Raw genomic sequence first — 16,416 nt, 5'->3', positions numbered from 1 at the left:
CATCTCCAGTAGGATTTTAGCACATATATTTATGAAGAGTAAAAGGCCTCCCATGAAATGTCACCATGAGTGATATGTTAGAGGCAAGGACGATGGGGCCTGGAAATGATGTTGGTAGCACTTTGAAGCTTCCAGAATTTTCTTAAGGCTTCACAAACTCCTTCCCTCACTCCCCATGCCTAAGGTAAATAAAATTGAGGCAGGTAAACCTAAGATAAATAAAAATGAAGTTAAGTTAATAGCAGTGGGTAATTTAGCAAGAGAACTATAACTAATATTGTTTGTGAACAATTTCCCATTTTTTTCTTTTGATTTCAAGAGTTCCATTTTTCTTAAATCAGAGTGTGACTATATAGGGGCCTGAGATTAAGGTGTGGGCCTACAGAAAGGGGTCCAAAGCACCTACTTGTTATATGTTAGTGAAATTGGTAGATCAGAAGCACAAAAACAGTATTCATCATTCCACATAGTCTGAAACAAGACACAAAGCTAGAAGTCCCCCATATAAAAGTTTGGGGTTAAAGCATTTCTCTATCTGTGCCAACAAGGAAAACTTCCAAGTATGGCCATAGCCATAGGGTGTGACTGGTAAAAGATCTGGGCATCTTGGATTCAAAGATCTTATTATTGCTCACAGAAAGCCCTTCTACATGTCAGGCTTTGGGCCAGGGCAGGTTAGCCTAATCACCAACAACCTTCCTAATCATCACCAATAAACTGGGCAGTTATCCACTGGGATAGACACAGAGTGCTCTAGGGAGAAATGGTAGAGCAAATACCAAGAGAACAACTCATTTGACATCTAGACAACCATCCATCTTGTGCACAATTAGTAATTAAAATTCTCTCTCAAGACCCATGTAACCTGGTGAGCTACTGGGTCAATAACATACCATGTGTGAAAATATGAAAATCATCACAAAAGAGCATGATGATGGAGGCTCCATACCTTAGTTTAGCATTTCCTAGCTGTGTTGACTCAGATCAAATGTAGTATAATTAGGAAAAAAAAGGATGGATAATAGTAACTGTAATGATGGTCACAGGAAAAGAGCAAATACGTAGGATGAGGGAAGTTACTTTTTCTTCTTGATGAACTCACAGACAAAGTACATGGTAAGATGGCACTCTGTGTCATTCCATCGGCCAGAGCTCAGCATCTCCACACAGTCCTCATGACCATAGGGGTCGCTGGGTTCCCCCTCATTCCAGTTGCTATAGTTCTGCAGTGGAGTGTTGTCTGTGAACACGTACTGTCCCTCCCTTTCAAGGTCATTCACGCCAATGAACACCCGAAAGAAGCCACTCTTGGCAACATAGTCAGCTATGAGTGTGTTGGCAGCTTCATCCTTGGGCATGGCTAGCATTCCACCCCGAATCCTGCAGTGGGTTAGGGATTCCCTGTAGTTCTTCTCTTCCTGCACGATGTAGTAGAATTTCTCTTCAGTTTCCCTAATCCCTGCTATCACTGCAGGGAGAGAAAAAAAGGAGTATCATTAGGTATCACAAAAAGATAAAAGGTAATAGAATTATATGATATTGCCAGATTTACATTTATTTATTCAATATTCAAGAATTATTTTTCAAAGTCCTATTATGAGGTAGTCACAGATTTAATCACCCCCACCTCTAGTTATCAAATAGAGAACAAATATCTACCGTTTGTTCTCCCTTCCTTTTCTCTTCAACTTCTCACACACCTGGCCAGCACAAAGTTGACAAAGACGTGTTACGTGAACTTTCAGCCAGCCCATCTCATACTATGTTTCCCAACATTGTTGATGCTTTAGCTCTACTTGTGACCACACAAGCAGACCCTTCTCTCTTGTACTTCCATGCCTTTTATGCCCAGAAAGTCTTTTCTACCTGGCAAACTTCTACTTATCCTTTAGATCTCAGCGGAAATGTATCCCCCTATAGGAAGTCTTTCCAATGCCCTTGTGTAGACATGGCAGTCACTCTTCTCTGTGTTTCTATTGCCCCTTTCACTTCTTCCTTCTAGCACTCAACACATTTTAGTCTCATCGTTTGTCTGCATTTCTCTCCTACTTATCTGTGAATGTCTTAAGGACAATGACCATGTCTTTGACACTCTTTAGCTTCAGTGCCTGGAATACTTATAGGAATGGTAAATGCTTATTCAAATGATGTAGGAATAATACAGATGTTTGTCCACATTGGACCAAATTCTGCGCTGTGAACATGTATATGAATTGGGTTTGTCCATATTTCATCCCAGGTACAAGAGGAAGACTGAGCTACTGAGTCAGCTTCAGGACAGAACTGGAGACTGAGAATCATCCTTCACTCATAATATGGCATGTATGTTTTGGGTGTCAGGGGCCTCTATATACGCATTTTAGGATCCATAACTTTAATTCACAAAGAAATCTATGACCACTAAAATGTTCAGAACTATTGCTCTATGTTCTCCCTGTATGGTCTGGCTTATTCACGACAGTTTAAGTCATATCAGAGACAGAATCTTCAGTACAGATTATAACTAGAGTTATAATTAGTATGGTTAGTTAATATCAAGTATTTCCTTTGCCTCTAGTGTTATAAGATGAGGATGAACATGAGACAGCATCTATATGATTCCAACAATGTACAACAAATATAGCTGAATTACAATAAATGAAAGTATATGTAAAAGAAACCAATTTTAACTGTGATTAAAATAGTTACCTTATTAATACTATTTCAGAAGAAAATACACAAGCCCTTTCCACTTCAAGGGCTTTTCTGATAACTACTATTAAAAAAATGGACAAGGGATAACAAAAATGACCAGTATTGGAAGTTGCAAAACTGATAAACACATAATGTTTGTATTGTGGATAGAGGAGTCAGAGAAGCTTGTAATACATTCCTACTCTACTGCTCATTAGGTCTGTCATGGGCAAGGTACTTCCTCTAAGCTTTAGTTCGATCATAGTATCTACATACTACATAAACAACTATGAGAACTCAGTGAGATAATGCTAGTAGTTGTGCACTATTCCATGCACTCAAGAAAGCAGCTATTGTTATTATTACCTCTGTTTTCTGAGATGCTAGTTCTGACTCTTACTGTCTCTTTTTATTCTTACAGCATAGCTTGCCACACTCTGCTCTTTTCTCCATTTCCCTCACCTAAGAAAGTCTTTCTCTTCCCATAGGCAATGCACATACATATAAATATATGTAGTGGACTTGAGGTGTCCTGGGGGAGTCTTAGTGGATAATTAACAATTTGGAAGACCCTTAAGCTGGTGACACTATCTCAATAGCCCTTTGTCCAACCCAAGATATTTCCACCTAAGAGTATTGGAATTGTAGTGTTGACAGAGATTTATCAATAGATACATAACACAAAAGAGAATATGTTCACCATTCTTGACAAATTTCATAGATGTCTTGAGCCGAGCAATACTAATATCCAGTTGTCCAACAAATTTCCGATATCTTCCACAATCACAGACGGTACCTTTTAAATGACAAAAACTGTGAATTCATGTTGAAGTACATGCAGACCAGTGGAAAGGAACATTTGCTCTCTTTCCAATATTCACTATCGTTTTCTAGTCTGGTTCTACATATCTGTGAATGGCTATACTTTAAACCTTTTATTTAAAATAAGGTTTCCAATTTACATTATTGATAGAATTTCAGAATATATCTCTGTAAATATTTTGAATGAATTATAAGACAATTCTAAACTAGATTATTAAAAAGAAGAATACATACAACAAATCACTGCATACACATTTTGGACCATTTGGCATTTTCTTTGTTGAACACAGAATGTGTCTGCCCAATCTCAGAATAAAATTTTTATAACTTTCTTGAAACGTATTTCCTGCCAGTGTTCTCTTGTGTTATTGCATTATTCACTAGATGACAGTTTTTCCAAGACAGAAGAAACTTTTCATGATTAAATCAAATGTTAATTCTAATTATCCATTTAAAATACAGCTTGCATGTTTCAAGGACAAAGTTTAAATCATATAAATAGATTCGACTTAAGTTTGTAAAAGCCAGTTGCCCAGTTTGTGGATTAACTATGATTTTAATGTGTCTGTCATTCTTCTTTGCTCACCTAGCTTTTCAACAACCAGCAAATATTGCTGTGACAGAGAGGGAATTACAAGGAAACTCATGTAAAATTCAAATGATTCCCTTTTTCTATTTAATGGCTGTTGTACATAAACATTTCAATTTTTTTTCTTTGGTAGCTTGAAAATTAAAAATAATTTTATTAGCCAAAGGAATAAATATGGCCTTATTTATCCATATTCATATGAAATATGAAGAATGTCAAACAGTTCTTAGAATTGTCTTCACCATAGCCCTGTGAATAGAAAACAATTGAAATTACCAATCTTTCTTTCCCTGTGTAAAGCACTGGGAATAAAGCTCCAGGAGAATAACCCTAGATAATCTCCCGGTCATGGAAAGCATGTACTGTAACCAGGGGCCTGTCTGTATCAGGTCAGGCTGCTGCTGCACTCTGATGGCCAGTATTTGGTTGAGATGCTAGTGAAAGGCAAGGCATGGCATGCTGAGGCAGGGCCTAGTGCCAGCTTTTCCTCTTGGCCCAGAAGAATTAGGCTGCTTCCTGATGGACTGGGCTTTCTTCTCATAGTAAGCATGGCAGGGATGAAACGTGCCATCATCCCCATCCCCAGGGCTTGGAAAGTCCCCAGCAGGGAGACAGGAAAGTCCCCTTCTTCCCTTTCTTCTAGCCTGAGGAAAATAAGGTTAAGCATACTAAAAGAACTCTTGCTTTTCATTTAAAATATATTTATTTTTGAGATGAATAAATTTGGAATGATGCTAGAAATCAAAGAGAACATTGAACATATCATACCTGCTTTGCCTTTTTCTCCAGGTATTCCAAGCAAACCTTTTTCCCCTTTGTCACCTGAATAAAAACAATAGCAACCAAAATAAAATAAAATAAAAGTAAAAGAAGAAAGGAAATAAGGAAGGAAGGAAGGAAGGAAACAAGGAAGGAAGAAAAGGAAGGAGGACAGAAGGAAGGAAGGAGGGAGGGAGGGAGGTAAGGAGGGAGAAAGGAGTGAATTCACATCTAGAGTCAAAGCAGTTTTAAATTTTATTTGCAATATCTACAACTAATATCTCTAATATCTCTTGGTTTTTATACATAATGTGATTTTCAATTGGCTACACAGGCACAACTAATTAAACGAGTCATAATTTATTTAGATTGAATATAGAATTCCAGCAGGGTTTGTGAGAAGCATTTGAATTTGTGTAACCTATCCTACTAACAATTTTTTAATAACGTGGCCCTCTGAACAAGGCTAATACAATTCTCAGCATGTTTTCAATTTTAAAAATACCATTGTTTTGTGAATCTCGATCAATTTGTTAGCACACTGCAGTGTCTTTGTACTTATTATGCCCCAAATTATTCTAAGGGGCTTTGCCCTTGGATTTCCAAAATAAAACAAAACAGAACAAAAAACACATGTATTGTGCTTTTTCAATTTAATTAGACAAATATTTACTATTTACTTACTCTATGAAAAACAAAAGACTGGGTACTTTGAAAGGATATACAGAGACATGACTTCAACCTATGACTTGAAGGAGTTTACAATTTTTAGAAGTGAAGTGATGTATGCAAATACTAATAATGCAAAGTCATGTCAAATATATTATACTGAAATAGCAACCTTGGTACTTTCCCTTTCTGTACTTCTTTATATGTAACCATTTTCTCACTCGCAGGTAACCACAAAATAATTCTCAGGGAAGCGGGATTTTTAAAGCAGAGAGAAAGAATAAAACACGTTAATTTTTTTTCAACTTCAAAATAAGCTCTTGAGGCCCACATCAGACGCAATAATTGAAAGCAAAAGCTTTTGATTTTCAGGAAAAAATGTTTGGCTGAGATTCTTAAGAATCAAAAGGGAAGACCCTGACAGAAGTAAAATAGAGTTTATGCTTCAATAGTGATCTGGAAAAAAAGAATAAGAAAGAACTCACGAGGGATGAATACAGGATGAAGGTCACCTAGGCTAGGTGTATGGGGCTTACCCTCACAGGAATGTGGTGTGGTCAAAGAATTGGTTATATGGCCCAAGGGGACAATGCAAAAGGGAATGGAGTTGGTATTAAGGTTCTGCCAAGCCTCATCCTTCACCAGAAACAGAGAAAAAGTGAAAGCCACTCTAAAACCCGTAGGGTGCCCCATGTTGTGTGCACTGAGGACACCCATTGGCTTTTCTCATCATTGTCTGATGTGTACTTTTCCTTACGTAGTTACTCTTATCATTCAGAAGAAGGCATGCCTGCTGGGGCCCCAAGGATTTGCTGAGCCTTTCTAAACTGAGCCATGTGGACCCTTTTCTTTAGAGTTGATGCCAGTCATTCGTGTGCTCTCCAAACAGAAGGTGGGGGTCTTTGAAGGCCAGAATACAATTTACACATGCAGGAGGAAGGCTTGGAACTTGTACTTGGAAGAAACGAGAACATGGTGAAATCTATACCAATGGAACATGATACATGTTGTGAGAAAGACATTGAACAGAGAGATAACATACTCTGAGAGGAAGGCAGAAGAGACAGTGCTTCCAGTGGAAGGGTAAAGGAAAGCTTAGCATTTGAGCTTTGCTATGAAAAGCTTCAGCAACTGAATGAAAGTGGGCACAAGGTCAGGTTCAAGATACTGCAGAGGATATAGTTGGGCATGAACATATGTCAAACACCCTACTCAGTAATATTAACCTGCTCACACCTTAGTTATATCCTGCAAATTCCTTATTTCTCTTATATGTAAGTTGGAAAAAGTAAGAATAGATTTTGAGATCTTAATGGAAGAAAGGGAATATACATTTTACTAAGTACCCATCAATCATCAAGTACTATTCTGGATACCTTATACATATTATCACATTAAATCCTATGAACTAAGTGTTATCATTGTCTTTATTCTACAACTTGAAGAAATTGAGGATCAGAGAGGCAAAATAACTTGCTTAAGGACATCTAGCCATTAAATGGCAGTGCTCGTATTCCTGCCCAACCATTTCTGACTCCCCTTTCATGGTGCTTCCAAATGAGTTAACCAGTGGTTTAATGAAAAAAAGCAAGCTGTTTGAAAAATGTTATCAAAATTTGCAAAGAATAACAGTCCTCATCACCATCAAAAACATTATGCACTTAAAAGATTGTATGACTATGGGTTTAATGTTTTGATTTTTTAAAACATTATCTTTTCTTCGCATGTGAATACCTTTTAATTCAACATAGATGGAACGTTGATTCCAGTTATGCTATGATCCTAGTTCTGGGCTAAGCTTTATAATGGACATAAAAGAAGCATAAATCGAGTGCCTTGGGCAAATGATGGGCTTTTAAGGAAAGCAAAACACGCATAAGAGAACAAAGAGATGAGACACTATCATGTACTAACAGAGTGAAGTAAATGAAAAGCCTGGCAGGAATTCAGAAAAAGAAAAGATGGTGTGAATCAGAGTGGAGAAGACTTCACTGAAGCAGTAGCCTTTAGCTAGAACTTAATAATATAGAAAACAGTTTCTTGAATTGGTATGTGACCGCTTTTTTTGAGAAGATGTAAACTCTGTGACTGCTTTTCAGTATTTTGACATGAATTCTTTTCATTTCATGACAAATGGGAACACCAAAGCAGTGTGGTGCAATGAAAGATCACGAAAGCTCCCCAAAATCAGGGTTTGAATCCTGGCTTTGCCACTTACCGGCTACACATGGACAGGTTACTTAATTTCTCTAAGCTTTCTTTTCTTTATTTTAAAAGCAGAAATAATTAGCACTTAAAATTATGAGATCATTAAGGAGAATAAATTAGATATAGTAATGTTTTCTTATAATGGGATCAGCACTGGGCTTGACTTACAGAGAATGCTCAACCAATGTTAACTTCGGTTTCCTGAATCTGAGTTATGGTAAAGGAATGCATGCCAAGTACTTAGCCAGCTTATGGAAGATTTGAGCTTAGAATATCTACTTCCCCAAAACAAATTATGATTTAAAGTCATCCACAAAAACTGATTTTGGTCCATGAATGGGACTATGTCTGTAATAACTGTCCGAAAGTTGAAGAATTAGAGGTCACATTCAAACAAACAAACAAAAAAATCATAATGCTTTCAGCGTAAATGGATTATTGACCTTAAATAAAAGCATTTATTTTGCTATGAGATGGAATTTACCTATACTAAATCACTATTATTTCTTATTCCTAAAATGAAATATTGACATCTAGAAAGCTACCCTATCCATGCAAGTGACAACGTTAAGGTCAGCCTAGAAAGTTGAGATTAATCTGAGTCAGTAAAAAATTTAGAAAGGCAATCATAAAAATGAGGACAATAAATTTCGAAGTACAGATTAAAAATGAAAGTAATCCAAGCGAGCTGGATCATTGTATCTCCGTTTTAAAAAATTCCAGGGCTCAAGCCTGTAATCCCAGCACTTTGGGAGGCCGAGACGGGCGGATCACGAGGTCAGGAGATCGAGACCATCCTGGCTAACACGGTGAAACCCCGTCTCTACTAAAAAAATACAAAAAACTAGCTGGGCGAGGTGGCGGGCGCCTGTAGTCCCAGCTACTCGGGAGGCTGAGGCAGGAGAATGGCGGGAACCCGGAAGGCGGAGCTTGCAGTGAGCTGAGACCCGGCCACAGCACTCCAGCCTGGGCGACAGAGCGAGACTCCGTCTCAAAAAAAAAAAAAAAAAAAAAAAATTCCAGGACATGCTCACAAATTTGATGGCATATCTCTAGAGGAGAAGAAAATCTTAGTAGCTAATGGTGGAAATTGATATTAAGGAAAAGTGGTACTTATAGGAATACAGAGTAGTAAAGAGAGACAAACTGTAAAAAGTAATAAGTTTTATTAGGCAGTTTTTCATGCTTAATGCAACAAACATCGAGAAAGTGTCTATAATATATAATAGGCATTAAGATAAAGTGGTTAAATACTAGGGTCCTGACAGAGCTTATTTTATTTAAACAAACAAACCCAGTGAACTTTTCATTCATTTGTTCTCCCAAGAAGTTCAGAGTCTATGAGGGGAAACAGAGAAGCTAATCAGATACGACAGTGAGTACAGTGACAAAGGTATGTATTAGGTGCTATATACCGGAGCCTTACCGGAGGAATTAGCATGAAGTAAATAAGGTTAGTTAACCCTATCATTTCCAGACTGTTACTTTTTCAACATTTCTGGACGTTCATCCACTTTGGGGCTCAGCTAGTCATACTAAAAACTCTTGAGCCTTTCTTGTCTTCGTCATCTACTATGTTCCCAAGTTACGCAGTCTTATTGTATTCAAGGGTTAAGACTGTGCTTAAGATCATTAGCTTTAACTCTTCTAGATGGAATCCCATCAAGACTTACACATCTAAATCCAGGGAAGTGCAAAATCTAGAATGACCATTAAAAAAGAAGTTCTTCAATTCTGGACTTATTCATGGCAGCGACTTACCCTCTCCCTCCACTTCTGCTATCTCCACAGGGCAATACAAGACATAGATGAGATCTTAATCACATTTAGCATAGCTGCATCTCAAAAATTTTGAAGTCCAACATCCCACTTTCCGGCTATACCTTTCTGTCTCTTTTAACCACTGGTTTAAGGAAGTTGATACAGATAGGGACAGATCCATGATGCATTTTATCTGAAGCTTATACAATTTGAAGGGACTTCTTTGAAAAAAGATACAAAATTAAAAATGGAAAAGTGGTTGTAAAAATGAATATCTATCATAAGAAATAAAAACAAATCACTAAATTTTAAAAGTAGACCAATGGCACATTACAAAATTCACTAAACATCATAATATTTTAATCAATAAATGAATTATTGTGCCTTGAAAATGCTTTTATTCATAATTATTAGTTATGTATGTTTGGCTGCATTCATATTGCTACTTTATCTGTCCACAAATTTCTAATATCATTTTTAAGAGATGATAGAGGGATAATGTAGTCAGATAATAATCTTTCCCTTAGCACAGTTAACCAAAAATTATTTTATTAAACTTCGCTTACTGAAAAAAACCACAAAGAAAATTTGCCAACACAAAGATTCAGCTTGATGACTTTGTACAGAATAAAATACCCATGTAACCAATACCAAGATCCTCAAGCAGCCGCTTTTGTGTCATCTGCAGATTATTATAGCCCTCCTTTCTAAAGATCACCATACTGACTTAGAACTGTGTTACAAGTTTTCAAGCCATAAATTTTTCATGTTGTTGAAATTTCTATAAATAGAACCATTTGGCATATAGGTTTTTTCTGTATAGAATATTTTCCCTAATACTGTGTCCATATCTTCATTCATTTTTTTGCATACTGAAATAGTATATTTATTTCCATGGTATGGTGAAGCAAAATATGAGAGTTTCAGTTGTTCCACATCCTTGTCAACACTAGATATTGTCAGTCATTTTTATTTTAGCCATTTTGGTTAGTATGCAGTACTATCATAGTTTAGTCAAATTTCCATCACCCTAATGAGGTTGACACTTTTTAATATATTTATTGATCATCTGAATATGTTCTTTTGTTAAGTGACTATTCTTTTGACCTTTTTTATTCTTTTGGGTTGTCAGTTATTTTTCTTACTGATTTGTATAATCTTTGTATGTTTTACATATAAGCCCTTTATTGAATACAAAGGTAGCACATAGCCAACTTTGTGGTTTCCTTTTTTGTTCTCTGAGAAGTATCTTTTAATGAATATAAGCTCTTTATTTTATTTTGTTTTTGAGATGGAGTCTCACTCTGTTGCCCAGGCTGGAGTGCAGCAGCGTGATCTTTGCTCACTGCAATCTCCACCTCCCTGGTTCAAGTGATTCTCCCACCTCAGGCTCCCAAGTAGCTGGAATTACAGGCATATGCCACCATAGCCAGCTAATTTTTGCATTTTTAGTAGAGATGGGGTTTCGCCATGCTGGCTAGGCTGGTCTCGAATTCCCAATCTCAGGTGACCTGACTGCCTCGGCCTCCCAAAGTGCTGGGAGTACAGGCATGAGCCACTGCATCTGGCCAGAAGTTCTTTATTTTGATAGGCTTCAATTTGTTAGTTTTTCTTACATGGTCTTTGTCATATTCTGTTTAAAAATGTGTTGGCTACCATAGGATCAAAAATATAGACCTCTATATTAACTTCCAGAGGCATTATTGCTTTACCTTTCAAATTTAGGTCTCTCAGATTTGGGTTTACTACCAAACTTAGATCTATAAACCATTGATTTTAGGTACAGTGTTAAGTATGGGATCGAGATTATTATTTTTATACATGAATAACCAGTAACTCAGTACTATATATTGATTAGCTTGTGACTTCCATTACAAAATAGTGTCAGCTTTGCATAAATCAAGTTTGGTAGTCTGTTTCTGGACTCTTCCTATTAATTCATTTGTCTGTCTCTTCATGAAATTACACTATTCTAATGGTTTAGTTTCCTAATCAATGTATAAACTCAAACTCAGTAATTTAAGTCTTCTACCTTTGTTTTTATTTTTCATTTTTTCAAGATTGTCTTGGGTATTCTTGGTCATTTTCATTTACACATACATTCTGAATTGGTTTATCAATTCCAAAAGAACACTTCTGGGATTTTTTATTTTTATTTTTATTTTTATTTTTGAGATAGAGTCTCACTCTATTGCCCAAGCTGGAGTGCAGTGCGGGGATCTCGGCTCACTGCAACCTCTGCCTCCCAGGTTCAAGCCATTCTCCCACCTCAGCCTTCCAAGTAGCTGGGATTACAGGCATGCACCACCACACCAGGCTAAGTTTTGTATTTTTAGTAGAGACAGGGTTTTACCATGTTGGCCAGGCTGGTCTCAAACTCCTGACCTCAGGTGATCCATCCGCCTCGGCCCCCAAAAGTGATAGGATTAAAAGCATGAGCCATCACGCCTGACCCACTTCTGGGATTTTGATTGAGGTAGTATTGAGTCAATGGATCAATTTGGGAGAGAATTGGCATATCAACAATATTGAGTCTCTGAACCCATTAACATAGTTTTACCTTCATTACCTTAGATATTCTTTAATTTCTTTCATTGTCATTATGTGGAGTTTATTATGGAGGGCTTGTAACTTTTGTTGGATTCATTTTTACATATTTACTTATTTTGACACTATTATAAATGTCTCTTTTTAAATTGTTTCTATGTAGAAACAAAATTGATTTTTGTATGTCAAGCCATCTAAAAAATGCATCAATACAAATAGATTATCTATAGATGCTTTTGTACTTTCTAAGTATACAATCATGTTCTCCACAAATAATAATGCTCAAATTCCTTTATTTTCAATTATGATTTTTATTTTTCTTCCATTTTTGCTGTGGTTAGAACCTCACACATAATGTTGATTAGAATTGCTCATAGAGGGCTATGCTAATTTACTTCCCAGTCTCAGGAGATAAGTGTTCAGTATTTTATTATGGAGTATCATTTTTAAGTAGATTTTTGTTGTTGTTGGTATTCCTTTACAAATTATGTTTCCTTCTATTTCTAATTTGCTAATAGTTTTTAAAAACATGAATAGGTATAGGTTTAATTAAGTGTTTTCTGAAGTAGTATTTCTGGAGTTCTAACTGGGAATATGGGGGCATTTCCTGGGCCACTCCTCTTTGACAGGCCTTGAATATGAATCCAGTTTCAGTAACTTTCTGCTCAAGCCTTTTAGCCACTTAGGGCTGCCCCACTTACGAACTGGTGAATGACGTGGAAGGAAGGTAGTGCAGAATGCATCACTTGCCTTAGTATGATTCCCTTCTCCTCCAGATCATGGCCCCTAAAGTTCTATTCATTTTGGTTGCATTGTCATACCTTCAAATATATATTTAAATTTTTTTCTGGACCCAGCTAGTCATACTTAGCAGAAAGATTAATGTAAGGCAGGCAAATCCGTCATGGCCTATAGCAGAAGTCTGAATTTTGTCTTTATTAGTAGTAGTGTCAGATTTTTCTTTCACCATTACAACTTGTTATTGGTAATATATGTCAATTAATAATATTGTCAATTTTGAGAATATACTCTATAGTTTTCATATATAAGCTGTTAGATTTGGAAACTTTTTTTTCCACAGACTAGCTCTGGCCCTGTATATTTCAACCATTGCTTCTTTTCCACAACCTGCACATTTCGTGGGCTGCATGCCCCAGGACACATTGATATGATGATCTGACCTCTGGCTCAGCACTTTGCATCCTGGCTTTGGATAGAGCTGCATAGTAAGTGGTAGGAGTATTCTTGGAATCTATTTCTACATTGGAATTGCTAGCAATAAGTATAAATGGAAGTCACATCAAACTATGTAAAGATATCTCATTAACTCCAAACTAAACATTTCTCCCTCAAGCTCCTCTTAGCTAGCTCTGAAGATTCTTGTATCCACTCCAAAACTGCCCAGTACAAGAAGGATGATGAGGGAAGCTGGAGCAGAAGGAGAGAGCAGTCTTAACCTGTGCTTTTTCAATGGGGCAATATCACTTAAAGATGCACAAGTTAGTTTTTAGGAAATGGAATTGTACTCTTTTAAAAATATATAAAGCACAAACATACACAGAATACCTAAATAAATATATCATCCATGGGTGGTATTAAAAATTCATGGGGAAGGGCAATTAGAAAAGAAATATGTCTTAAAACCTTGTTAGGGGAGTAGTAACTTTAAAAAATGTTAAGGAGCACTATTTTAATCATTTGAGGTGAATCTGTCTTCCTTCACAAATTTTATCGAGGTATATGACCGTGTGAACCCATTGCTGTGGCTTTTATCTGTGTCTTGGGAAGGACTGAAACATGTGAGGACTCTTCATGGTAAAACCATCACAGACACACACTGCGGCAGGACTTCTGAACCATGGGAAGCTCACATGGCTCTTCCCCAGCTATAAGGATTTCAACCACAGGGAAATACACAATATAACCCACCAGATCAGAAACACCCATAGCAATTTCTCTTCAGTGGCACTGCCTTTCATCCCTGTCTCTGAATACAGGCTGAAGGGAATATCTCAAATGAATGAGTTGGAGAGTGGAGAAAGAGGGAGTACTGAGCCACAGGATGGGAAGAGAGAGGCCACAGCCTAAGCTCAGACTACAGTCTGTCAACCTGCCTACAAGGACATACTGCTGGACAAGTAAGCCACATGCTTAGTTACGCAGCTGCTCAAGCATTTACAAAAAGATGGAGGGTACATCAAGGCTACAGAAATTATATTACCCATGGGACTGAGCTTCCCCTAATTTTTTTTTTGTACAAGCATCTCTTGCATCTCTCTCTAGTGCATTTTGCCTATTTCCATAATGTTACTATTCTTCAAGACCTATGTCTGTTCTTTTGCATATCAATCTTGCCTTACTCTCCAATATGAGTCCTGGGGTAGTCATGTTATTCAGTATTATAATTTTTTATTTTTCTTTGAGATGGAGTCTCACTCTATGTCCCAAGCTGGAGTTCAGTGACATGATCTTGGCTGAACGCAAACTCTGCCTCCCAGGTTCAAGCGATTCTTGTACCTTAGCCTCCTGAGTAGCTGGGATTACAGCCATGTACCACCACACTGAGTTAATTTTTGTATTTTTAGTAGAGATGGGGTTTTGCCATCTTGGCCATGCTGGTCTCGAACTCCTGACTTCAGGTGATCCACCCGTCTCAGCCTCCTAAAGTGTTGGGATTACAGGCGTGAGCCACTGCGCCGGGCCTCTAATTCTTTTTAAGAAAGTTCTATCTTCCTGAATAGTCTATGAATCTCTTGGAATAAAATTTTATGTTCATTCAGTTTCATATCTCTAAACTAAGTAAAACAATGCTTGCTTAAATTACTGAATATCAGGAGCAATTAGAACCTGCTACCATTGTGGGGCTTTGTGAGAGGAGGATAGGGAAGGAAGGCTTAGACAATACAGAGGTGACTGTCTCTGTTTTCTAATATTCAGGCTTTAATGATGTATAAGATCAGGGCCAGGTGCGATGGTTCATGCCTGCAACCCCAGCATTTTGGGAGGCCAAGCTGGGCAGATCACTTGAGGTCAGGAGATAGAGACCATCTTGGCTAGCACAGTGAAACCCCTGTCTCTACTAAAAATATAAAGAAACAGCTGGGCATGGTGGTGGGCACCTGTAGTCCCAGCTACTTGGGAGGCTGAGGCAGGAGAATTGCTTGAACCTGAGAGGCAGAGGTTGCAATGAGTTGAGATCCCACCGCTGCACTCCAGCCTGGGTGACAGAGTGAGACTCCATCTCAAAAAAAAAAAAAAAAAAAAAAATCAGGACATGACTGAAAACAAATGGGTATCCACATATATGCTCCAAGTTTCTATCCTGTTAATAGATCATAGGCACAGAATTTTTGGTTAATCCCCTCAGATTAAAAAAGAAAATTTTACTGTCCTCTGCCTATTTTGTATTTTATTAATAATCGTGTATCATTTTGATCATAGCAAGGATTTGTAGCCAACAAGTAGATCCCAGGAGATTATTCAACATAAAGACTATCCGACCTTGATGCTTGATTCTGTTTCTAAAATCTTGTTTCATTTTTTTTTGAGCTGTGAGATATATTGCTTATATATGGAAGTAAGAGACAAACTATGAAGACAGAATTATTAATTTAAAAGAAGAAAAAGGAGACATTTTTATGATACAAAACACCTTAAAACAATTAAGGGTATCCTCAATTTGCTTTATTTATTTATTTATTTATTTTAGAGACAGGGTCTTACTCTGTCACAGGCTGGAGTGCAGTGGTGTGATCATGGTTCACTGCAGACTCAAACTTCTGGGCTCAAATGATCCTCCTACCTCAGCCTCCTATGTAGTTGGGACTATGGTTGTGTGCCACCATGCCCAGCTAATTAAATTTTTTTTTTTTTTTTTTTTTTTTTTTTTTTTTTTTTTTTTTTTAGAGACTGGGTCTTTCTCTGTTGTCCAGACTGATTTTGAATTCCTGGCTTCAAGGTATCCTCCTACCTTGGTCTCCCAGTGTTGGGATTACAGGTGTGAGCCATTGCACCCAGCCTCAATTTGCTTTGAATTGCTACTGGAGAATAGTAAGATGCAACTTACCCTTCTTGCCAATGGGCCCAGTCTTGCCAATATTGCCCTGATCTCCTATATCACCCAGTTCTCCTTTAATTCCTGAAAAGCAAACATGTTATCTTTTTATCATAAGGTTTTATCTTCCCTTGAAACGTGGCTAATGTGATATTCACTTGAAAGAAATACCAAAAAGTGTATTCTTCTACCAGTGATAGCTAATATATATCCCGTGCTCTATTGTCTAGTTTAACAGACTTATAGTGTATGTATTAAAATTAATATGTGAGTGAGTATGAATATATACTATGGACATGATGATATTAAAATACTTGCTGATGTAGTATTTCTG

The 16,416-nt window shown here is 37.2% G+C and overlaps 1 protein-coding gene across 1 annotated transcript in view; it reads right to left on the bottom strand.

The window, feature by feature from the left end:
* Positions 1–929: 929 nt before the first annotated feature.
* Positions 930–16,416, bottom strand: part of COLEC10 (collectin subfamily member 10) — a 38,197-nt gene continuing 22,710 nt past the window's right edge. The window contains exons 3-6 of the mRNA XM_025394727.1: positions 16,095–16,166; positions 4,853–4,906; positions 3,374–3,469; positions 930–1,468 (exon numbers count right to left, since the gene is read on the bottom strand). Of these exons, the coding sequence (XP_025250512.1) occupies positions 1,077–1,468; positions 3,374–3,469; positions 4,853–4,906; positions 16,095–16,166 (614 nt within the window). The 3' untranslated portion in view covers positions 930–1,076. The remainder of the gene's footprint in view (positions 1,469–3,373; positions 3,470–4,852; positions 4,907–16,094; positions 16,167–16,416) is intronic.

Source organism: Theropithecus gelada, chromosome 8 (genome assembly GCF_003255815.1).
Source record: "Theropithecus gelada isolate Dixy chromosome 8, Tgel_1.0, whole genome shotgun sequence".
NCBI classification, from domain to species: Eukaryota; Metazoa; Chordata; class Mammalia; order Primates; family Cercopithecidae; genus Theropithecus; species Theropithecus gelada.
Note: the sequence above shows the minus strand (reverse complement) of the source record. Positions and strands in the feature narration are given on the sequence as shown.